General features: G+C 42.2%; 1 protein-coding gene across 1 annotated transcript in view; it reads right to left on the bottom strand.

The window, feature by feature from the left end:
- The window catches only part of TPH1 (tryptophan hydroxylase 1), a 32,483-nt gene extending 8,279 nt beyond the window's left edge, over positions 1-24,204 (bottom strand). Inside the window, exons 1-7 of the mRNA XM_033928669.1 lie at positions 24,115-24,204; positions 14,173-14,310; positions 10,738-10,921; positions 9,214-9,314; positions 8,288-8,355; positions 4,590-4,786; positions 2,776-2,911 (exon numbers count right to left, since the gene is read on the bottom strand). Coding sequence (XP_033784560.1) covers positions 2,776-2,911; positions 4,590-4,786; positions 8,288-8,355; positions 9,214-9,314; positions 10,738-10,921; positions 14,173-14,310; positions 24,115-24,204 — 914 coding nt within the window. The remainder of the gene's footprint in view (positions 1-2,775; positions 2,912-4,589; positions 4,787-8,287; positions 8,356-9,213; positions 9,315-10,737; positions 10,922-14,172; positions 14,311-24,114) is intronic.
- Positions 24,205-24,957: the final 753 nt, after the last annotated feature.

Raw genomic sequence — 24,957 nt, 5'->3', positions numbered from 1 at the left:
GGTAAAATGGCCAGTTTTCTATTTTTTTGCATTAATGGCCATGCTTTAATATTGTGAAAACACACAAAACTATCTTAAAAACGTACATATGGTGGGCCTAAGCCAACATTGAATCCACCAAAAATGACTTATACTTTATTAACGAGGGTTGGAAAAGCTTCAGATTCAGAGTACTGTATATATTCAAATATAAACCAGGATTTTGGGGCCAAAAAATTGGGGCCCAAAATTGGGATTCCAGTTTATATTTGAGCCAGCAGAATTATTGCAGGCCGCCACCACAAGGCTCTTCACCCTGCCCCCCTCCCTGCCTGTTGTATCTTCTCTGCCGATCCCTGGTGGTCCAGAGGTACAGTGGGCAGGAGCGAGCTTTCTGCGCTCCTGCAATCTCACGGAAACCGGTTAGCAGTGGGGCAGGAGTGTGGAAAGCTTACTCCTGCCCACTGCACCTCTGGACCACCAGGGATCAGCAGAGAAGGTACGACAGGCAAGGAGGGGGGCAAGGGCAGAGCCCGACAGGGGAGAGAGGGAAGGGGTATGGGTGCAGTGCCTGACCCGGGGGGGGGGGAAGTAGGCTGGGTGCAGGTTGCAGTGCCTGACAGGAAGGGGATTGGGTGCAGAGCCTGACAAGTGACGGAGGGAGGGAGGGAACGAAGGGGACTGGGTGAAGTACCTGACAGGGGAGGGAGGGAAGGGGACTGGGTGCAGTGCCTGGCAGGAAGGGGGCTGGGTAAAAAGCCTGAGAGAGATGGGAGGGAAGGAAGGAAGGAAGGGGGCTGGGTGCAGTGCCTGACAGGAGAGGGAGGGAAGGGGGCTGGGCGCAGAGTCTGACAGTGCAGGGCACTTGAATATTAACACCCGACTTATATTCGAGTCAACCATTTTTCTTCCTTTCTGGTGAGAAAATGGGGGTTCTCCACTTATATTCGGATGGACTTATATTTAAGTATACAGTATTCGGTACTTCACTAAAATCAGTGAAACACCTTGCTAGGTCATCAGCATAAAAACCTGGATATGCTGCTGAATTGAAAGCCCTGATGCAGTGGCTAATTGTGCCATGAAACACTGGCCATGTAAGTTTTGTGAAGAAATGGCTATGCGCAATCCAGTAAATGTGGAAGAATTAACTAACCTCCAATTGAGTTAAGTACTTTCTATTCTAAAATGTGTGTTGCTAATAAGTTGGAGAAAGTTACATGTTGTTATTTTTTTTGTGGTGTTAATGAACAGAAGAAAGTTTCCTTCACACTGATGGTGATTGATTCTGTTTTAAATTGGAACAGTTAAAATTTTTTTAAAATACAAAAATTAAAAAGGAACAATATCAGGTTGGATGACAATGTAGTTTTAACATTTTGAGACTTACAAGTGATTCTAAAAAAAAATTTTTTTTAAAGATTTTGGAAAGGGGAGGTTTTTATGCTAATGACTGAAGCGGGAGTTTATCTGTCCCCACCTAATAAGATATTTCACTGACTTTAATGAAGTACTTTGAATCTGAGGTGGATGCGCATATGCATTTGATGTCATCACATCACACCTGCATTCACACTAGAGATGGCACTATTTATAGCTATACTTTTATAGTTGGGGATTCAACACCAAAAATATCAAATATATCACCCAACTTGTGTGCATACTCTTATGAAGTATTTTATATAACCGAATGTGGCCCCATTCATATAACCAAATGGGCCTCATTCAGTTATATAAAATGCTTCATAAGAGTAAGCACACAAGTTGGGTGATATATTTGATATTTTTTATCGCATCACACCTGCGCATGTGCAGATGCCCTCCCGACACTGCTGCAAACAAGTGAACAGATTGAGGGGGCTGGACTGGGGTGTAACGGGGCATGACTCAGGCGAAACCTGATGGGCTGGGGGCGTGGCCATGGGGCCGGATTTTACTGCCATAAAATCTGGTAACCCTAACCACGCCTGCAGTGACATTAGGCATTGCAAAGTGCCTACTGAACCATGATTCCGGCATTGGTTTTTTTCCAGTGCCAGTAGGCACCTTGAAAATCAGTTTATAACATCACTTAAATGGTGTTTTTCACTTAGCTTAGGCTCTGGTAAGGTGCCTAAAAATCCCGGCACCGTTTATAAAATATGGGCCCTATGGACTCATGCAGTATCCCTGAGCTAACACAGGAATGCTCCTGACATACCCTATTTTCAAAAAACATTTTTTTAGTGTGCACATATTTTGAAGTTAATACAAGACTCTTGAGCACATCCTGAGGTACTCCATTTATAACCTCCCCCCCTTTACAAAACCTCGAAAACCATTTTTAGCACTGGCCAGAGTGCTGAATGCTCCGTACTGCTCCAACACTCATAGAGTTCCTATGAGCATCAGGAGAAACACAGAGCCGGCCAGCTAAAAAACGCTTTCACAGTTTTGTAAAAGGAGAGGCCAGTGCCTAACTCAGCTTAGTAAAAGAATCCCTTTGTGATGTATGATATCAGCAACCCCTATTGCAGCTTTTTATCGAAACATGGTCCTATCAGGTTTCAATTACAGTACTGTAGCAGGTTTAAAAAATATATATTTTAATACATTTCCTCTTTATTTTATGTTTGGTTTTTACTTTTTGTTTTTGTTGTTGCTATGTATTTTGAGAAATGATTATTATTATAGCATCAGTTAATTTGATATATTTAAAATACCGGTAGTTTGGCTCTGTGGTGCTTACTACAATATTAGTGGAAACTGAAATCTCCACATATTGCCTATACATACACATAACGTAAAAATACTTACGGCTCTGGAGTGTAAAGTGGGTCAGAGCTGTGTCTAACGTATTGGGTACAGTGGAAAACCCTGAATGCCAAGCCAGCCAAGAAATCTCTAGGAGACAGGTAGCCAGCAACTGGACGGATAGTGAAGCCCGAGCGCTCTGAAAACCAATGCACAAATCATGTATCAGCCTGGTGCAGAGTGCAACCACTCAGCTAACTTTCCAGCTCTGCCATTTACCACGTTAACATGTCTTCTGACTCAATGGATGTCACGTTTTCATGGACCCTGCTTTAAACTTCTTTCTCCCTGTTACTTTTTGGTTCATTTCTGGTCTATATACAAAACAACATGCGTTAGCTTTTAATAAAAAGTTGCTCTCACTATTCTTAAACCTGAAACTTCTACAGTTTAAATAATTTAATTAATATACGGCCCCTTTTATCAAGCTACGCTAGAGGTTTTTAGTGTGGGCCAGCGCAGTAAATCCTCCTATGCTCATAGAATTCCTGCGAGCATCAGAGCACTTACCTCACAGTGGCAATTCCTTGATAAGGGCCAATATTCAAAGTGATTTAAGTGGCCAGTGCGTGGCTATCTGCTGATATTCAGTGACATTTAAGTGGTTAGTTAAGCTGAGTATCAGTATTGACTGCTAAACCGAAAGCCAGGTCCTTTTTACAGCCTAGCAACATTTAGAACATAAGAACAGCCATACTGAGTCAGACCAATGGTTCGTCTAGCCCAGTTTCCTGTTTCCAACAGTGGCCAATCCAGGTCACGAGTACCTGGCAGAAGCCCAAATAGTAGCAACATTCTGGAACCCCAAAGAGCATCAAGATTCCATAGGAGCAATATTCCATGCTACCAATCCAGGGCATGCAGTGACTTTGGTAGCAACCCTTTTCACATGAGGTTCACAGTCCCATGATTAATTCCAATCATCATCAGGCACACGTAACTAAAACTTAAGTTACTCTCACTTATTTCCTGTTGGCAAGATGCGGCAGTGGGAAGACCCAGAGTTCAAGTTTCAAGTTTATTCAAATTATTTGATGAAACGCTTTTCAAATTACAAAGCGTTTTACAGAAATAAAAATGAGATTTTAAAGAAATCACTGATACATAATATTTATAACTAGACCAACAGGGGTAATTAAACTTGTGAAACAATAGGAATGGAGGGCAGAAATACAATTTTTAAAGAAAAGTACATAAAAGGGAAGTACATTGGGTAGGGTAAGAGAAAGTAGAAAGTGGTTGTGAGAGATCGAAAGAGAGAAAAATAATGGTGAACTGGTTTCATGAATGAGAAAAATCATAAGATGTTGTCTCATGATAGACTTAGTAAATTCAGTTGAAGGCTTCTTTGAAAAGAAGACACTTTAAACTACTCTTGAATTTCTGCAAATCTTGTTCAAGTTGGCCATAAACAGCTTACTGTGCATGCTATTGCTACCGGCAAGCAAGGTAATGATTACAGGTCACAGGGGAGAGAGGAGGGAGGGAGAGAGGAGAGGGAGCAATGCCGGACTAAGTGCTTGAGAGAGAAAGGGAGAAAGCTTAAGCTTTGGAACTGGGAGCACCGCCATCAAAGTAGGGTCAAAGCGCCATAACCCTTTGAACCAGCCCTGGCTTTTGAATAACTTTCTCAATTTTGAAGGCCTTGGACGCAATCCCATCATCTGTTCTAAGCGCAGCATGTTTCTCAGTCTTGTTTCTTTTTCTGTTTCCATCAAGATATTTTGGAGCCATAATCTTGACATTTTCTCATTGCCAAAAACGTAAGACGCTACTCACACAGTGACATGTTTATCATAGATCAGTTGGGATTGTACCTTTCAAGAAGCGCGACACGTCTTCCAGTTGTGGAATATTATCTTCCCGGAAGCCACAGTATTTGGAAAGTAGAGGTAAGTTTTTCAGGTACTCTCTGCAAGCATGGGTTGGATAGAGCTTGTTGAGTTCTCGGAACACAGTCCCCCAGGTTTTAATCTCCTCCTCTGTGAATTCAACCCAAGGGATGGCATCACCACTATGCAAGAAGACAAGATATATTACATTACAGTACATTAGTATTTATGGATCACTAATATGCCTCAGAAGGAGTTCAATGCGATTTATAATTTAGAAGAGCTTGGCCATATCCAGGATTTACATTATTTCATTAGGGTTCATGACAAAGATATCTTGGTTTATGTTCATGTAGGTGTACGATTATGGTATATGGTTTGGAGAGAAGAATATGGACATATTGACCAATAAGATTATATACATATTTAAAAGTATAAACAGCTCTTGCTGTAATTATCAGATGACCTGTTATAGTAGAAATGTCAAATCATTTTTCTCAATACAAATGCTCAAATAAGAGCCAATGGGGAGAATTCTGTCAAAAACCTTTTTTTAAACCCAGGTATACTAACTGCTGTTACAACATCCTCTGACAACAAGTTCCAGAGCTTGAGCTTGAGCTTGAGTGAAAAAAATATATTTCCTCCTATTTGTTTTATAAGTATTTCCATGTAATTTCATTGAATGGCCCCTGGTCTTTGTATTCTACACCACTCAGGATTTTGTAGAACTCAATCATATCCCCCAGCAGCCGTCACATTTCCAAGCAGAAGAGCCTTAACCTCTTTAACTTTTCCTCATATGAGAAGAGTTCCATCACCTTTATCTTTCTGGTCACTCTTCTTTGAACCTTTTCTAATTCCACTATACCTTTTTTGAGATACTGAGAGACCCCTGACATACAGGACTAAGAAACTAGGCCTAACTGGAAAAACAGGCCAAGAACAAAATGGATTCTAAAATCTTCATCTCTGACCCACAAAAAAACTACATAAACTAGAAACAGCATGAAGACAGCTGCTGTGGAAAATTTCAAGAAGAAACACTGGTCAGGTCAACATGACCTGCCCTGTACTGATAGTTACAGGGCGGAAGCTGGAAATAACGCATATGACCTAAGAACACAACAAGCCGAAGGAACTGATAACCACAATATACAAGAAACAGAAGCAAGAATGGCTACTGAGAGGAGAGGGGCCCATGCTCAGATGGTCTAGGAAAAAGCACCAAAAACACCCTGTCATGGGAGATAGGGAAGTCATTTTCGACACCACCTTAAGTCTTGGAATGACCCAAAGTTACCTGACAGGGCATCCAATCAGTAATTTGAAAATGTAGCAACCAATCAGCATGACAAAGTAAAGACCAATCAAAGTAACCATGTAATCCTCTATAATAAAACCCTAAGCGCAGATGCGCACTTAGGAGGTTGTGATCTCCGCCGCTGTGATGTGTGCCTCCATGCTGAATTCGATTGGAGGCACAAGGGGTGGCTTGCAGTGTGTAGGGCAGCTTGAGTGGCGGTGGCAGTTTGACTCCTGCGCTGCCGCTGCCGGGACACCTTTTCTCACCCCCGGACCAGCAAAAGCAGCAGCCGCGGGGCATTTGCTAGGCCGGCCTACTTCAATAATACGAGGTGGGCTGGCCTAGCAAAAGCCCCGAGGCTGCCTGGGCTAGCAGATGCTGGACAGGGGGAGCAGGGAAAGGAGAAGGCCTACTGCTGGACAGGGGAATAAGGTAAGAGGTGCTGCTGGACAGGGGGGAGGTAAAATGAAGAGAGAAGGGGTGCTGCTGGACAGGAGGAGCAGGGAAGAGGTGCTGCTGGACAGGGGGGAGTTAAAAGGAAGGGAGAAAGCCTACTGCTGGACAGGGGGAGCAGGGAAGAGGTGCTGCTGGACGGGGGAGGTAAAAGGAAGGGATAAGGGCTGCTGCTGGACAGGGGGAGCAGGGAAGAGGTACTGCTAGACAGGGGGGAGCTAAAAGGAAGGGAAAAGACCTACTGCTGGACTGGGGGAGCAGGGAAGAGGTACTGCTGGACAGGGGGGAGTTAAAAGGAAGGGAGAAAGCCTACTGCTGGACAGGGGGAGCAGGGAAGAGGTGCTGCTGGACAGGGGGGAGTTAAAAGGAAGGGAGAAGGGCTGCTGCTGGACAGGGGGAGCAGGGAAGGGGTGCTGCTGGACACGGGGGAGCAGGCAAGGGGTGGTGGTGGACAGCCAAGGAAAGAGAGAGACAGAAAGAAAGAAAGAAAGAAAGACAGACAGACAGCGACCAAGGAGAGAGAGAGACAGAAAGAAAAAAAGACAGACAGACAGAAAGCGGCCAAGGAGAGAGAAAGAAAGAAAGACAGACACACACATCTATTCTAGCACCCGTTAATGTAACGGGCTTAAAGACTAGTATTCTATAAAAGAGCAAGCTTAATGTATCCAAGCCAGAGTGGATCGAGACTTCTACAAACTTAGCCTTTGGTCGTCTCCCCCACTTGGCACATTTGCTGAATATTCATCTTATTGATGCTAATCTTGTAAGCTGACTTTTTGATTTATTAATTAAACAGTTATTTGATGCAGCATATGTGTTGTCGTTGAACTGTCATTATCAAAAGACAGTAAAGGTATGCAGCCGCCTTTAATAAAGCGACTAGAACTGAACACAATACTCAAAATGAGGTTCCAGCTTGAAGCAATATAAAGGCATTATAATATTCTTGGTCTTATTTACCAGCCCTTTCCTAATAATTTCTAGCATCCTGTTTGCTTTTTTTGGCCACCTATGCACATTGGGCGGGCCTCCACTGCACACTGGGAAATTGCCCTGGTGGTGTGTGGGAGATAATGTTAGCTTTCTGTTTCACTGGTAGTAGAGGGGTGGGGGGTCATTTTGTTTTGTTCCAGTTTTTTCTGTTCTGTTTCATTTTTTCAGTGCACAATGTTTTACAATGGGATACACCAAATTATTTCAGTGTGTGCTACCTGTCAATGGCGTACCAGTTGCACTAAAAACCAACATCCAGCCCGGAAAAATAAACGCAGTTCTTAAATATAAATACTGTAACTCATACCATAATACCTAGAAACTCCCCAGAAACTCATCCCATCTTCATAGGATCACAAATGGGTAAGGCGCTGGTCCAGGAAGTGACGTCAGAGGAAGGACCAACGCTGGCGTGACAGCAGGTTGGGGGTTGCTGTTTGCCCCAAGAATGTTACAGAGATATGGGGGCAGGGAAGCAGCATGCAGGTGCGACAGTGGGGGGGCAGGGAAGGAGCAAGTAGGGCGGAGAGGAGGACGGGTGCCTGCGCCCTCACCAAGACGGTGCCCAAGGCGAACAGCCCTCCCCGCCCCACCCCCCCCTTACTACACAACTGCTTGTAGGTGAGGACTTTTTATTGGAATAACTATGACCCTCTTTTACAAAGGTGGGTGTGTAGATAACATGCACGCATTAGCGTTTAGCGCATAATATTTATCACACGTTAAAAAGCAAAGCGCACCTTTGTAAAAGAGGGGGCAAGATTTTACAATTGGGTCTCTGAAGAAACAGCACAACTACACTGGGTTAAACAGAACATATTCCAAAATGTTAAATAAGGAACAGGACAGGGTGAGGCAGCTTGTGAAAATGAGGCGTTCAATTGCATAGAAATGAGCATGTATCCGTAGGGAAAAAGTGCCAACTTACTATTTGTAGCTCAAGGCTAAATCTGCAAAATACTTTCGTCTCTTCCGATAAACGTTGTCTTTGAAACCCTGTTGGAATATATCAACACATCAATAAGCTCTCTTTCCAACTTGTACGATTGAGTTATCTAATTGAGCTTCCGATGGTGAATCCTGCAAACATTTCAGAGCTCAAATAAACCAGGTTAAATGAGCCCAGATAGACTGACCATGGGCTAGATTCACCAATCTGCCCGATTCAGGCCCGATCCGGGAAAGTCCGACGAATTCTGCAAACTTAAATATGCAGATGGGGGCGATCGGAGGTATGCCCTCATCTGCCTGCCCAGATCACTGGTGTGCGATTCCTGCGCAGACCATCTGCTTTCGCTGCAGATGGTCTGCACATGGGTTTTGTGTCCTTTATTTTTTCCCCCTGGGTTTTTTTTTTTCCAGGCCCTGACTCTCCTGCGGCGGCAACCTCTTCCCTGCAGTGCGAGCCCACGGGTTTAAAGCGGGCCTGCACCGCGGCATGCAACCCGATTACCGCGCTCTAATCGGTTTGCACACCTTAGTAAAAAAGGCCTTAGGGTGCCAGTTTTCCCCTAACTACACATGCCCAGAGAGATATACCAACACACACATTCTTAATCAGGTTGGAAGATTGCTGTTTATATAAAAAAAAACAGTACAGCAGGCAATGTGGAACTTTTCTACCATTTCAGAGCTGCAAAAGAAGTTAATAACCAAATAACTGTGAACTTTCAAAAATATCCTCCCTGATTCATACTCTTTAGATGTATTTTTGTCATGTATATGTATTTTTCTAAGGTTTGTTATTATTATTTCTTACGTTTAATCACCTAGAAATTTTGGCTAGGTGTCCTATGAAGGATTTAACATTAATTAATTAATTCCAAGTTTGAAAAAAAAAAAAAAATCACTTACCGGGTGATCTGCATCCAGGTCAGATCCATACATCAGAACACGGTTTGCACATTTGTCCAAATCTGAGATCTTTTTAGGGAACCAAGGAACATTCTCCATGTCTAGAAAAGGTACGTAAATACAATTATGGAAGAATGGCTTGGAATACATAATTTGCACCAATGTACATAATTCATTTTAGATTTTAGTCATTTTATAATTATTTATTAGATTTATAATCCACCCTCAGAAGGAGTAACCAGAGTGACGCACATTCAATAGAAAAAAAGGCAATAATAAGCCATAGAACAAAGAACAGTGGTTAAAGCTACAGCCTCAGCACCCTGGGTTTGTGGGTTCAAACCCACACTGCACCTTGTGACCCTGGGCAAGTCACTTAATCCCCCCATTGACCCCAGGTACACTAGATAGATTGTGAGCCCCCCAGGACAGACAGGGAAAAATGCTTGAGTACTTGAATAAACCCATGTAAACCGTTCTGTGCTCTCCTGGGAGACAGACTTGCTCACTATCATAACAACCAAAAACCCCAAAAACTAAACCACAAGAAAATGGCATCAGTAGCAGACCTCCTAAAGAGAAGCAAATAATCAACCATGGCTTCATTGTTCTTGCTTAACAGCATTATATAACATGTGGCGATTAATAAGAACATGTAGTGGGAGAATTGCTAGTCACCAATTAAGAATCCTTCTGGTGTTTAGAAAGATGATAGAATATAAAGACTGATCCATTCATACAATGAAAACGTGTAAATGACAAATGGTTTACACCTTGAAATAAGATATGTAGCTTTTGTCCAAGACCAACCTAGATAGAAGAAGAGTCTGTTACACCCATCTCATTACAGTACTCCCCTGAAATTCATGGGGGTTCCGTTCCAGCCCCCCCCCCCCCAAAAAAAAAATTTTGAAAACCGCGAATGTGGGTTTTCACCTGTCAAAAGGCAGGGGAGGGCAGCTAGAGCACCAGCGAGTGAAGGAAATCACTTGCGGTCTGCTCTGACCACCTCTTCCTGTAGTAAAGTCGGGCTACACCAATCAGGAGCTGCTTTGACATGCAGCTCCTGAATGGTGCAGCCCGACTTTACTACAGGAAGAGGTGGTCAGAGCAGACCGCGAATGACCGGGTCTGCGATTCGCGAACCGCAAATTCGCGGGGGAACACTGTATTTCAAAACTCCACATCAGTAATAGGAGAGAGAAAGAAGGGATTGGCAAGAACCATGTGCTAATGATCAAATCAACAAGCCAAGGATATTCATTCCACTAGGACAGCGGTTTTCAACCTATGTGTCACGGCTGCTCCCCAGGTGTGCCGCAGAAGTTTTCTGTCACTCCTCTCCCTTCTCTAGCCAGTGACCCAACGTTCTAAGATTTCTTCTGCAGCAGTTGGCGGCAGCGGGCAGCGATTCAGACAGCCTACTAGCACCAACCCCCAAGTCTTCTCTCTGGCGTAACTACTGCGGCTTTGTAAAAAGGGCCTCTCAAGTCAATTTTTCTTCCTTCTCTCTGTCCTACCTACCATCCTCCTGTACACTGCAGTTGTCTGGTGGGTTCATGGACACCACGTTGACATGAGACTTCAACAGCAGGAAGATTTCGTTCAGTTGCTCACAATTGCTGTCGCAATCCAAATAGATCTCAAACTCTGAGTTTCTTCTTTTAGATTTTCTGGACTCAATATGGACAAGATTCACATGCTTCTCCTGTTAGTTGAAAACATTTCATTTGATATTAATTGATTTTAATTCACTTGATATTCTACCACTCGCAAAACAGCATTGGATTTTTTTTTTTTAAGTTTAATAAAATGTATGTTATTGTAAATATTCTTAGGCCCAGACTCTAAAAATGGTGCAGGTAGGAAAGCACCGATAGGCTCTCTATTAGCGCCTAAGTTTTGCAAAACCATAGTGCAGGTTTTAACGCCAGCCACGGCGGTAACAGCTCCGACACACATAGAATTCCTAAGAGCATCGGAGCTGTTACCACCGCAGCTGGCACTGAAACCTGCACTATGGTTTTGTAAAAGAAGGGGGAGGGGTTAATTGGCTATTAATGGTGTTGTAATTGACCATGTGATTAAAAACGAATTCAAAGAAAAAGAAAAAAAGTGGGCACCACGAGGCACCTACAAAAGATGGCTCCGGAATCACATCTAGACAGATGCCTAGTGGCACTGAACGTCAAAAGAGGCATATTTATGGGTGGAGGTTGATGCTCAGTGCTGCTAAGCATGTTTCTACATCAATGGTGGGTGCCAGAAATGCAGTCATTTACCCCCTCTTATACAAAGGCATTTTAAATATTAGCGTGCGCTAAACGCTAACACGTGCATGTTATCCTATGGACACATTAGCGGTTAGCGCACACGTTGATTTAGCGTGCGCGAAATCTGCGCTAAAACGCTTAGCGCGCCTTTGTAAAAGAGGGCCTTAAAATCCTGGCCTACATTTCCAGCACCTACCTTCGATGCAGGCCGTGATTCTGGAAACGATGCCATAATCTGAGTGACCTGGAGCCAGTGCTCTTTTTTCAGGCACCTGGCCAATTGCAGCACTGCTTTTAAAATCTGGGGCCTTAATTGCGAAGTTACATGTATTCCGGCTCCTTCAGAAAATTAGGTTTAAGGAGCTGTTTTCTTGTACCTAGAAATATTCAATTCTATCAAATTACACCGTGAAAATCATCTATGCAGAACTGAATCACATTTATATTTCTAGTCATTTATAGTCCACCATAACGCAAATTTCTAGGTGGCGAAGATAATACAAGAGGCTAAGGAACATCAGGAATTACAAAATTAAAAATATAGCAAGTTTTCCAAGTTGATTAAAAATTTGATTACATCGTTTATAATTAATTAATCATAAATCTTCAAAACGGCAATGTTTTAAATTCATCTTTAAAAATGTTTATAAGGGAATGTCGAATCCAACAGTCTCAAAACTTCCTCATCCAGTTTAGCTGCCTGATGAGCGTATAAGATCTCCGATACTTTTAATCTTTTCTTCTCTTTAACAGTCGGACAGCTAAAGAATCCATGACCTCTACGAGATCATGTGTTTTCTAGCCATTTAAATCTCTACACGGTATTCGCTATGCAGGCAAACTGGGAAAATCCCTTCTCTTCAGAATCACAGGTCTTTGGAACGACCTTACTACCCCGCTGCGGAACTTGGGCTCCCTCCAATTATTCTGCAAGCAACTGAAAACCTGGCTTTTCACTAAAATGTCATTCTATCCCCCCTTACTCTTCTCTTCTATATATAAGCTCATGTAAACCTTTTTTTATTCCTTCTCTTCCTATATTTTAAGTTCTTATAAACCGTGCCGAGCTCCACAACATCCGTGGAGATGATGCGGTATATAGACTTAAGGTTTAGTTTAGTTTAGTTTGAGATCAAAGACAGAGGAGCTGAACCATATAGTACTTTGTAAAGCACATGATAAAATTTAAACTTTAGCCATGCTCCAATTGAAAGCCAATGTAATCTTACATAATATTCTGAAATATGATCAAACTTACAGCTGTACTTTGGCAAGTCTGCGTTTGTTTCAATAAACCCCCTGAGCAAAACAAATCTAAAATATTACAATAATCAAAAGTCCCTAAAATCAAAGCTTGGACTAACAATCGATATTGAGTATATTACAGCAAACTCTTCATTAACATAAAAGATTTTTGTATCACTGTGGCAACCTGCATACTTAGGAGCAAATTCTATAAACAGCGTCCCAATTGTAAGCGGTAGTAGGTGTCCTACCGCTGTCTAACCAGCTAATTGGGATGCATGTTTGTTTCTGGTTTTTTAAAAACACCCCGAGGCAGGCTGCCTACATTAAAGGCACTGTTGCAAGCCTAGGGAGGCACATAGGACTGCTTAAGCTCACCCAAGGCTAGGCGTGGGCATGGTTTCACCTGGAAGTGGCCTTAGGCGAGCTTAGGCGAGCTTAGGCGTTTCCCTAGGGCACCTGAAAAATGCTAGGCACCTGAAAAATGCTGGCTTACATTTCAAATAGGCGCGGCCGCAAAACTGATGGTAGCAAGGGAATCTCCCTGCCAAGATCAGTTTAGCGGCCGCAGCAAGGAACCCATCCCACCATGAAGTCGGCTGGCAGGAGGGATGCTCAATTCAGGGATACCTCCTGAATGTCCATGGCAGGAGGAATGCCCCAATTCCTCCTGCTGCCACCCCCTGTGTGGCCAACATGGCAAGAGAGATTGTAGCATGGCAGACCTAGTATGGCAAAACATAGCATGGTAAATATGGCATATTGTATAGCATGGTAGGATAAAGATGGTGGACAAAGTGTGGAAGAACATTTTATGAGAAAATATAGCAGGGAGAAATAATAATTACTTCAGTACTAAAGAATCCCAACGAATCGAAAGCATTACCATTTAATTATAGGTCTGTGGCCTCAATACCTACATATGTGAAGATTAAGAAAGGATTGGCAGCTTTTCATTTGATAAAAAGCACAAAGAAGAACACAATCTCTGGATGTCCAGGAAAACAAATTTATTCAAATCTTTGGTTAAAAGTCATATAAAAGTCAAAATAAAAGCAACTTCAGAATTTATTTAGGTACAAAATGGGTCACCAATGATATGTGCTCACAAAAGTGAGGCTCGGATCTGTGTTTCGGCACGTGATCAGCCTTCCTCAGGGATCCTAATACCCTCATCTCCAAAGTTCACCTGAGGCATTAAAACCCCTGAGGAAGGCTGATCACGCGCTGAAACACGGACCACTCCTGCTGCACATTCTGGAAAATGCACAAGTACATGTTGGGCCATCGAGAAAGGTGGTATATCAAATCAATAAACAAACATATTTTAGAAAAGGATCCCTACATCGGCAGATCCTTCCCTTAAAATATCACCAGAACCGAGTATATCCTGATCTGGACACCTCAATTCCGATCTCTGTGTTTCACTGTGGTACCATACCTGAAATAATTTTAAGGCCTTGACAAGTCCACCAATTTCATTCTTTAATGAAAAGATAATAGTGGCTCGAATCCGCTCTGATGAGTTGTCTTTGCTTTCATTGTTATCTTCAATCCTATTGTAATTTGTCTTATTCAGCTGCAAATCAATAGGAAGAAAAGATTAAGTTGCTAAAATCCACCACTGTTCCAAAATATAAAGCAATCAAACCATTGTGGGCACCCAAGAAGTGTTGCAAAGTAGCTACACACATCTGAGCACCGTTGTACCTCCAGAGCAAGAGTTGGGAATCTCTTGTCCTCAAGAGCTACAAGCCAGTTGGGCTTTCAGTATATTCTTAATGAATATTCATGACAGATTTTTATGCACTGCTTGCAAAATATGCAAATTTATCTCATGCCTATTTATTATTAGGAAGCTTAGTGGGAGTGTGAAATGAGGTCCGATTTGGATGTTTCATCTTGGCTGCTGTCTTAGCTGATATACAAGAAGGTATGGGAAGCTCCTGAAGATGCTATATAGCGAAACACAGTCCTGTGTCGGGCGTGACTACTGATGACCATTTATTGGCGTAACTACTGAAGAACTTTTGTGCACGAGCCTGGCAATTGATGAACTGTTATGAAAACAATATCGGGTCGGTGAATCTGTTTGCATGTTGTTGTAACTTTAAGGAGGTGCCCGGAGCAGCTGTTGATTGTTTCCCACCAGAAACCAAGATAAGTCATTACAGTTTTTTTCTACACAGATTTGGTTTATTGTATGCTCTGTACTGGTTCTGGTGGGTTAGACTGTGAACATTATGATGGTCTCTTTGCACAGCTATTCCGTGATCTTTGTTCACTGGGATAAAGTTGTGGGTCTGAATGTTCACTTTGTATAAGTCATATTCATGAATTGAACATATTTTGAGACTTATAAAATATTTTTAGGTGATCAATGATAGTGCATGAAAACAATATAGCCATAAGGAAATTGTGCATGAACATTGGAAGTCCTATGACAAAAGCCTTAGGCTGGTGTTTTGAGTGATAAATGTCAATGATTTATACCAGGGATAGGTAATTCCAGTCCTCAAGAGCTGGAGCCGGTCAGGTTTTCAGAATATCCACAATAAATATGCATGAGATAGATTTGCATCTCAAGGAGGCAGTGCATGCAAATCCATCTCATACATATTCATGGTGGATATCCTGAAAACCTGAACTTGCTCCGGCTCTCGAGGACCGGAATTGCCTACCCCTGATTTATACAAATGTCTTTTGTGTTCAAGTCTGTTTTCATTGTTTATCAAAGACAAAGTACAAAGCCAGGAACCAACAATAAAGATGTCATAAAAAAGACAACCCACCCATCCCAACTCCCTCAAATCCCGTACCCCCCTCCAAAAATATAACATTGAGAATGACCCGTAGATCTCAAACACTGCAAGGGCCCTTACTCTTGTGGCCCCAGGAACTCCAAAATATTCCTACACCCCCTCCCCCCAAATGGAAGAAAGGAAAGACAAAAGGCAAAAAAAAAAACACAGAAAGAATGTGCAATGTCCGATCCCCCGTCAAACCTAGAATTCACCGGTGTTATGGGGTAATGGAAGGGCTTCTAATGTGATTATATTTACCCCCTCTTTTACTAAGGTGCGCTATGTTTTTGAGTGTGCGGTAATCATGTGCTAAACGCCAATGTGAGCATGTTATCCGATGGCCGCGTTAGCGGTTAGCACACGCATTGATTTAGCGTGCACTAAAACGCTTAGTGCACCTTTGTATAAGAGGGCCTTAGTGTTGAAAGTATTTATTAGTATTTAATGAGGTTTAGAATGGAAAATTGAAAAAAAATATTTTAAAAAAGTAGTTAGTATTATAGTTAGTATTAAGTAGTTAGTATTATAGTTTTAGTGGCTTCTTTGTTTGTGATTGATGCCTATTTATTAGGGACATGTATAAGGACAATAACTGGGTTGTTATATCAGTGTAGAAATAAGCTTAATCGAAATACCTCAGCCCCACCACTCCACCGCAATAATGATTTCTAAAGCGGGAGATTTACGTGGTGCTTCATCACTGGTAAATCGTCTCTAGCGCCGTGGTGACATTTAGTTTTTATTTTTTAGTTTTTTTTATATATATGTGTTTTTCCACTTATCAATAAATAGATAGTTATAAAAGTATGTAAGATTATATACTTAACGTCTATACACAGCTAGACCTGGGAGTCCGACCCTAGGAGCGGGTTGGTTATAAATCTATATAAACTACTGGTTCTTGAGTAAAGCTATTTATTAGGGACAGCATGACAAACCCAGATGCTCCCCACTTCTTTCCTAGAATATTCTCAGAAGCTCTGCTTTATCAGACTTACAGTTAAAAGAATTGCAACCACCCTGCCCTGTCTAGTTGCTCCATTTCTCCTGGGCCTTCCAGGACTTACATGTCCTCATATATCTTTGTGCATGTTAGATTTCTAGTTTCCAAAACTTACTTTTTAAAAAGCTATTGTACATACATTAGAAGGAAACAAAAATAAATCCAATAAATTGGGAGGCTCTTTTACTAAGCTGCGTTAGGCGTTAGGTCCATGCTAACACAGTTTAATATAAGAACATAAGAATAGCCTTCCTGGATCAGACCAATGGTCCATCTAGCCTAGTGGCCTGTCTTCACTACTCACTAGTACCTGGCAAATGGTGTACCATTCAGGCATCCTGCAGTAACTGCCAAATTAGCATGCACCAATCCTGTGTAAAAAATGTTTTTAATTTTTTGTGGTGGAGGCATGGCAAGGCATAGTGCATATGCCTGCACTAATCAGTTAGCATAGATACATTTCTACATGCTAACTGATTAGCCCAGGCATCCTGCCACCAGCAAAAAAAAAAATTGTATGGCCACATGCTAATGGCTACTTTAACGCATTAAAAACACCCCACTATTGAGTCGTGATGTCTTAAGTAGAGAATGACAAGGGGACAGATTTTTCCCGTCCCCGGAGGAATTCAATTTCGCCATCCCGTCCTGCAACTTTTGTCTCTGTCCCTGCCCCATTCCTGTAAGCTCAGCCTTAACTGCAAAAGCTTCAAACACTTTTGATTTTAAAGTGTTTAAGGCTTATGCAGATGAGGATAGAGCTTAGGCATTGGTGGAATGAGGCATTATGACATCACAATCTAAGCTCTAGAATGTTGCTACTTAGGATTCTAAAGGATTTGAGGCTTGTGCATTGGTGGAATGAGGCATTATGACATCACAATCTGAGCTCTAGAATGTTGCTACTTATGATTTTAAAGGGTTTCAGGCTTGTGCAGATGAGGACGGAGCTTGCAGGAATGGGGCATGGACAGGAAAAGAACTCGCAGTGACGGGATGGGAAAATGAGTAATAGAGTAGACATGCCAGATGGCGAAGCTTGAAGAATGGTCTGAAATTTGGCAGCTAAAATTTAATGCTAAGAAATGCAAAGTCATGCATTTGGGCTGCAAAAACCCGAGGGAACAGTACAGTTTAGGGGGTGAAAAACTTATGTGCACGATGGAAGAGCGAGACTTGGGTGTGATTGTATGTGATGATCTTAAGGTGGCCAAACAGCGAAAGCTAGAAGGATGCTAGGTTGCATAGGGAGAGGAATGGCCAGTAGGAAAAAGGAGGTATTGATGTCTCTGTATAAGACTCTGGTGAGTCCTCATTTACAATTCTGGAGGCCGCATCTTCAAAAAGATATAAAAAGGATGGAGTCGGTCCAAAGCACAGCTACTAAAATGGTATGTGGTCTTCATCATAAGGTGTATAGGGACAGACTTAAAGATCTCAATCTGTATACTTTGGAGAAAAGGCGGGAGAGGGGAGATATGATAGAAAAGTTTAAATACCTACGTAATGTAAATGCGCATCAGTCTTTTGAAAGGAAACTCTACAATGAGAGGGCATAGGAGGAAGTTAAGAGGTGATAGGCTCCGGAGTAATCTGAGGAAATACTTTTTTACAGAAAGGGTGGTAGATGCGTGGAGCAGTCGCCCGGAAGAGGTGGTGGAAATGGAGACTGTATCTGAATTCAAGAGGGCCTGGGATAGGCACCTGGGATCTCTCAAAGAAAGAGATAATGGTTACTGTGGATGGGCAGATTGGATGGGCCACTTGGCCTTTATCTGCCTTCATGATTCTATGTCATTCTCTAGTCTTAAGGCTTACATAGTTTTGTTTAGTTGATTACCTTCCTTGAATTGCTTCCTATCGTTTATGGTTTATGGGGTAAAAAAGCCTCAGAGTCTGGAGCTATATACCCAGTCTGGGTTCTAAATGCGATAAATCACTTTGCTCCTGATAAAGTCATAGACAAAAAACCCCTTAAGTTTATTTTTTTCCTTTTTCTATTATTAATAAATCTTATTTCTCACAAGGAAGGTAAAAAACTAAACAAAACTATGGAAGCCATAAGACATCAACTGTTTATATTAACATACTGTTCTCTTATTTGAAAATAAATAAAACTTTTTGAGCTGAAAAAAAAAATAGTGGGGTGTGTTTAATTTTATATCATTTGTATTTGGACCACCGGGTCAGACTAATATTTTTTTGTCAGAGTACATTAACGCATGGATATTAATATAAAAACAATACAAAAAAGTCATTTAAATGGCTATAGTAAAAATGACCTTAACACATGGGGAAAACACGCATAAGGGTGCATGACGATCACTTTTTGCCATAGCTCAGTAAAAGTGCTACTTAGGGCTCCTTTTAATAAGGTGCGCTATGCTTTTTAACACGCACTAAACGCGTGCATGTTAGTCTATGGACGTGTTAACGGTTAGCACACGCGTATATTTAGCATGCCTTACACGCACACTAAAACGCATGACGCACAGGGGGTTAGTGTTACATAAGCCCTTGCTATTCTGTTGGAAGTAATGTTGTTAACTTGATTGTACAGAAATAAAGGTTAATAAAAAAAGAATAACATAAAGTAATACACTGGCCCCCTTTTACAAGGGCAATTATCGCAATGGGCCACGGTAATCACTCTGACGCCCATAGGGATTCAATGGGTGTTGGGGCATTAAATATATATGGGCAAGCTTTCAGAAGTTAAAATATCCCTCCTTCTCTCAGCACAGAATGAGCCAAAGATGAAATTATTAGCTTTTTTTGTCTTGACCTGATTAAGTGGTTTTAGGCTCTGAAATCTAATAAAACACCTATTAATCCAATTTTAAAAATCATCTTATATTCCTTCTTGGGTTTTTGTTGCTGGGTTTTTGTTTTTTTTAATTTATTAACATTTATTTCTGTGTATTCGGTAGCAGTCAATATAGCTTTTAAAAAAATGGGGCTTGATAAACTGGCGTGCTATTTTGAGCTTTTCTTTTCACCTTCATTCCTCTAGGGGGTGCTGTAGCATAATGCAGCTTCTCCCTGACTACCTAAATCAAGTAAGTTTTAGCAAAAAACAGTTTATAGATAATAAACCAGCAGTTAAAGGGCTAGATTCACTAAGCTCACCTTTGCTGGGCGATCCGTAGTCGAGTCTTCCCGGGCGACTGATTCACAACGTGTCCTCATGCAAATCGTAGGCACGCCCCACAGCTACCCCACGGATCACTGCAGAGCAATCCAGACACATGTGCAGACCATCTCTTTGCCTGTAGTTGCGGTCTGCACATGCGCTGGCTCTCTGCACAAGCAAGATCAAAACAAAAGTGGGGTGGCTACACTTGCTGGCCCCACGAGAATCCTAATCAGATTGGAACTGGAACAACGCTGAAATGCAGCCCCGCTTTTATCCCGCGGGTTAAAAACATGGGCTCACAGAGATGTAGGGTGGCAGAGAGCTTTAAGCACAAGAGAGATGTTTGATGGTTTCAGGACTGCAGGGCTGGGATTCCACGGCGGCAGAGAGCAGGACAGTCGGCAAGGACGTGAGCGACTGGTCTTCAATAGTCGCTTCAGTTTGGATCAGCCAGCCCAATTGGTGTTCCTTCTTCTCTTTAGTGAATCAGGCCTTCCTACTTTGTATGCCATTTCCCCTCATTTGCATGGGTGGATCGGATCGGGTAGAAGGTTAGGTGAATGGGGTCGGGGTCGCAAACTGGTCGGAACACGATTGGAACACGATCGATGTGTTTAGCGAATCTAGGCCAAAGTATTTTAGATCTGGCTTTTATACTGGGTATATTCTAAATTTGTAAGCATTTATTTACAAATGTTGAAATAATGCTTAATGGGGAGATAATGCTCAGCTACCTTTGACCTCCTTTCAACAGACAAATCAGCAATGAGATTGCCCTAGAAACTGGTACAGAAGGGTTGAGAAGTTCTTCGTCAAATGTGATAGCATAAAACCTTTGATGGTGCTGCATTCCGGTTCCTAGGTTTCTCTGTTCTTTATCAAGATCAATTCTTGGCATGTGCATTAATGCATGTTCTGTGCGCAGGAATGAATTAACTCATGGCATCGATGTAGCTTTGATTTGGCTCCATATGGCAGTTCTAGACACCTTTTGCCAATGCATGAAGCCCCAAAGTGCTGATGTAAGCTAGAAGAAATTCAGAGTTTCCATATAATATTCTGCTAGTCTCACCTCTGAACTCCCTTGCCTGAATTGTTTTTGCTTCTAATCTTCTCTATTTAGGGAAGAGGCAGAAGAAAGTAATAACTTCAGCTGCGGGATTAGCAAACAGAGAGCTATTCTTAGTCATGTTCTCTTTCCTAGGGACCCTCAAGAATGAGGCTACAGTTATGACCAGCAGGGTCTTCTAAATCTTGGCTGAATCGCAATCAACCATGAGAAACCATGGTGAGTAGGCAGGGTATAAATTAATATGTACCGTACAAACTCTTCACAGTCTGCTGATTAGGTAGAACCATAGGAGTAGTTTGGGGTGGGCAAATGTTATGGCGGGCAAATGTTTGGGGTGGGCAAACGTTACGGTGCTAATGCTGAATCGGTTCCCGTCCCCAACTTCCAAATATGACTTCCTTACCCTCTGCTTCTCCCCCCCTCCCCCCCAAAAAAAAAAGAACTCCCAGAGAGAAAACGTACACAAGTGTACTTCAATTTGTGTTTGCTTGGAAAGGCCTTTTTCGTCTGTAGCTCAAAGCCAGTTATATTTAGTCACGGTAGGCACTTCCTTGGCCCTGGAGGGTTTACAATCTCACATACTTGTTCAACAAATTCCTTGTAGAGCACTAAACCCTGTGCCCTCTTTGCGTGACTCTCACGCTCCTCAAGATGATAATAATAATAATAATAATAATAATAACTTTATTTTTCTATACCGCCATAGTCAGGCGACTTCTAGGCGGTTTACAATGTAAGAAGGCTGGACATTCAGCGAATAACAAAGGTCTTAGTACAGTACAATGCTAATACAATACAATAAGTCCACATATAATACAATACAGTAAGTCTAAATACAATACTATACAATAAGTTTAAATACAGTACCGAACAAAGAGTCTAGATGCCGTACAATAGTCTAAATGGTAAACTTACATATTAATTGGAGATCTAAGGGTAATGAGTGTCTGAAAGATTTAGAACATCCATGAGGGGGGTCTTAGTGATGGAAAAAGTGCTATGTACAGACTCATTCGACTCTTGCTACCAGCCCCCCCCCCCCCCTCACTACTCTCACCTTTTTCGGTCTCCATATCTGCGGGTTCCTTTTACTAAGGCGCGCTAACCGATTTAGCGCACGCTAACTGATTTAGCTTGCACTAATTGATTTAGCGCATGCTAAGGTGCCCATAGAATATAATGGGCGCCTTAGCATTTAGAACACACTAATCTTTAGCATGTGCTAAATCAGTTAGAGCACGCTAAATCGGTTAGCGTGCCTTAGTAAAAGAACCCTTATATTTGAACATAAGAAGCGCCATCTCCAGATCAGACCTTTGGTCCATCAAGTCCGGCGATCCGTACATGGGGAGGCCCTGCCAGGTGTACACCTGGCGTAATTTTTAGTCACCCATATCCTTCTATGCCTCTCATAGGAGATGTGCATCTAGTTTGCTTTTGAAACCTAGGACGGTCGATTCCGCAATAACCTCCTCTGGGAGAGCATTCCAGGTGTCAACTACTCTCTGCGTGAAGCAGATCTTCCTGATATTTGTCCTGAACTTATCCCCCCTTAGCTTCATTCCGTGTCCTCTTGTCCGTGTCACATTGGACAATGTAAATAATTTTTTTTCCTGCTCTATTTTGTCGATTCCTTTCAGTATTTTGAAAATCTCGATCATATCCCCTCGCAGTCTCCTTTTCTCAAGGGAGAACAATTCCAGTCTCTTAAGTCGTTCCTCGTATTCCAAGTTCTCCATACCTCTTATTAGCTTTGTTGCTCGTCTCTGCACCCTCTCCAGCAGTTTTATATCCTTCTTTAGGTTGGGAGCCCAATGTTGGACACAGTATTCCAAGTGTGGTCTGACCATCGCTCTATAAAGCGGCATTATAACTTTCTCCGATCTACTTGTGATTCCTTTCTTTATCATGCCTAACATTCTATTTGCTTTCTTTGCCATTGCCACGCATTGTGCCGACGGTTTCAAGGTCCTATCTATCAGTACGCCCAGGTCCTTTTCTTGTTCGCTCTTACCCAGAGTTGCACCTGACATTCTATACTCATGTTCCTTGTTCTTTCTGCCTAAATGCATTACTTTGCACTTTTCCACATTAAACTTCATCTGCCATTTCTCTAACTGACCAAAGCTTGAGTTCTTCTTGTATTACCTTAACCGTAATTGTATTCGACTCTGACCTTGCCATGGTCCTATGTTAATTGGGTGACCCGTCAAATGCGCATAGGACATTGGCGCGCTGACAATCCTGCCCCGACATTTGCACGCAGGACAAATGCGTGCTGCCCTATTGCCTTCCCATTTGTGTTCTGTGGAGGGGTTTAGGGGGTGTGTGTGTGTATGTGGGACCCCCGCCCACACACACACATTAAACTTACAACTCACGCTCTCCTCGCGTGAACTCAAAACTTTCCCTTTTCTGCTCTGAGGGGGGATCCCCCACTACAATCAGGGGGATGCCGACGTGCCCTCAATTACACCATCCACTTACAATTTTGCCCCGAAGGGAAGGCAATAGGGTGGGATTGTCGGCACGCCAATGTCCTGCGCGCTATTGATGGTGTACCATTATTTGTACTTGTATCCTCAACTCTCATGTACGACCTACTACTTAACTCCTGTTAACCGCATCGAACTTCACGGTGTAGTGTGGTATACAAATAAAATTTTATGTTATTCGTACCTGACGCAATGGTGGTTCCAGTCCTTTTGCAGTATATGCCACTTACAATAATCTCAACCATGCGTAGTGGGTATGACAAATGTAGCACCCTATACATTGCTGTACAGCCCAAATTATAAACTGATTCCCTGTCTAGCTGTCTTTATTAGTTTGTCCCGCTCATTGTCTGGGACGGAGCTCATACATAATCTCTCATCCTATAAAATCTTGTTTCTCCCATTAGATACCATCAGCATCTGAAATCTGTATCCTGTCCTCTATTCGCTTACTTTACTAAGAATGCATTTCAAAGATGAAGAGGTCCTTTTATTAAGGCGTACTAACCGATTTGGCGGCCGCTAAATGCTAAGGCATCCATTATATTCCATGGGCGCCTTAGCGTTTAGCATTCGCTGATCTTTCGCGCGCGCTAAATCGGTTAGTGCGCCTTGATACAAGGACACCTAGGAGTTGCACCATACAGCATAAATAGCCCAACCTAGAAAGTCTGAGGACAGGAAAGAATTTCCGTATGTAAGGTGAGACGTCACATTAAAAACCAAATCGTCTGAATGGCTAGTTTAGTAAAAAGTTGAACACCAGTAGCCCAGGACACAGCACAGCAAGCAAGTCTTCCGGCAGAATAAGGCTCTCCCGGATTTCTCTAGTCTTCTAAACGAATAAAAAGCCTGACTCCATAGGGCGCCTACCTCTTTATTCAGCTGGTTCTCTTCAAAGGTCATGTTCATGGAGTCAAAGGACCTTCCTCTCCTTGGCCCATCAATTCTGCTGGAGTACATGCTAGAGTCCTTTTGCTGGATTGCCTGGTTGTGCTCAGGATATCCCTCCTCTAGAGTTTCAGACGATCTGGTTTCTGTGCCGAGGCAGCTTGTTTCTAAGCTCTAGGCTGGTTCCTGCTATTTATGTTTGAAGATAAATAAGGGGGAGGGGGGGGGGGAATGGAGCCCTGGAATCAGACTCAGAGTTTCATCCCCAAAAGCATTATGGAAAAAAAAGAGCATATAGACGTCAGAAGGTTTAACAAAGTCTCCTTATAATTCAATCAACTTCAAAAAAAAAAAGGTAGAAAGAACAGATCAAACAACTGAGCTCTTCCGTTTCCTCTGTTCCACGGGATCACCAATGATTCACAGAAAACATAAAATCTATGAGACAAACATGGTTTTTTCTGTTACATAGATCTTTTTGGACCCCTGTTAGGTTACACAAGTTAGACAGTTCTAAATCTAATAGACATCTTTTTGGTTTATTTCTTGATTAAATTGTTGGATGGGAGGGGAGGGATATTTATCTTCTGTATTGTTATTAATGGAATTTAAGTGCTTATTTTGTTATTAATTTCTGTATAATTCATGGCACTTTGTATTAGCTTTGAAAATTAATAAAAAAATTTTAAAAAACACAAAAAAAAACCCCAAACATAAAAATGCTTATTTATATCACTGGGATTTTAATAAGTTCTGTGGGGTTGCTTCCCTAACCACATTACTTTCAGTATAACGGACTTCTCCCTATTACTGTCTTCCAGCTTT

This window comes from Geotrypetes seraphini, chromosome 19 (genome assembly GCF_902459505.1).
Source record: "Geotrypetes seraphini chromosome 19, aGeoSer1.1, whole genome shotgun sequence".
NCBI lineage: Eukaryota > Metazoa > Chordata > Amphibia > Gymnophiona > Dermophiidae > Geotrypetes > Geotrypetes seraphini.
The sequence above is the reverse complement of the archived record's forward strand: the minus strand, read 5'-3'. Positions and strand labels throughout refer to the sequence as shown.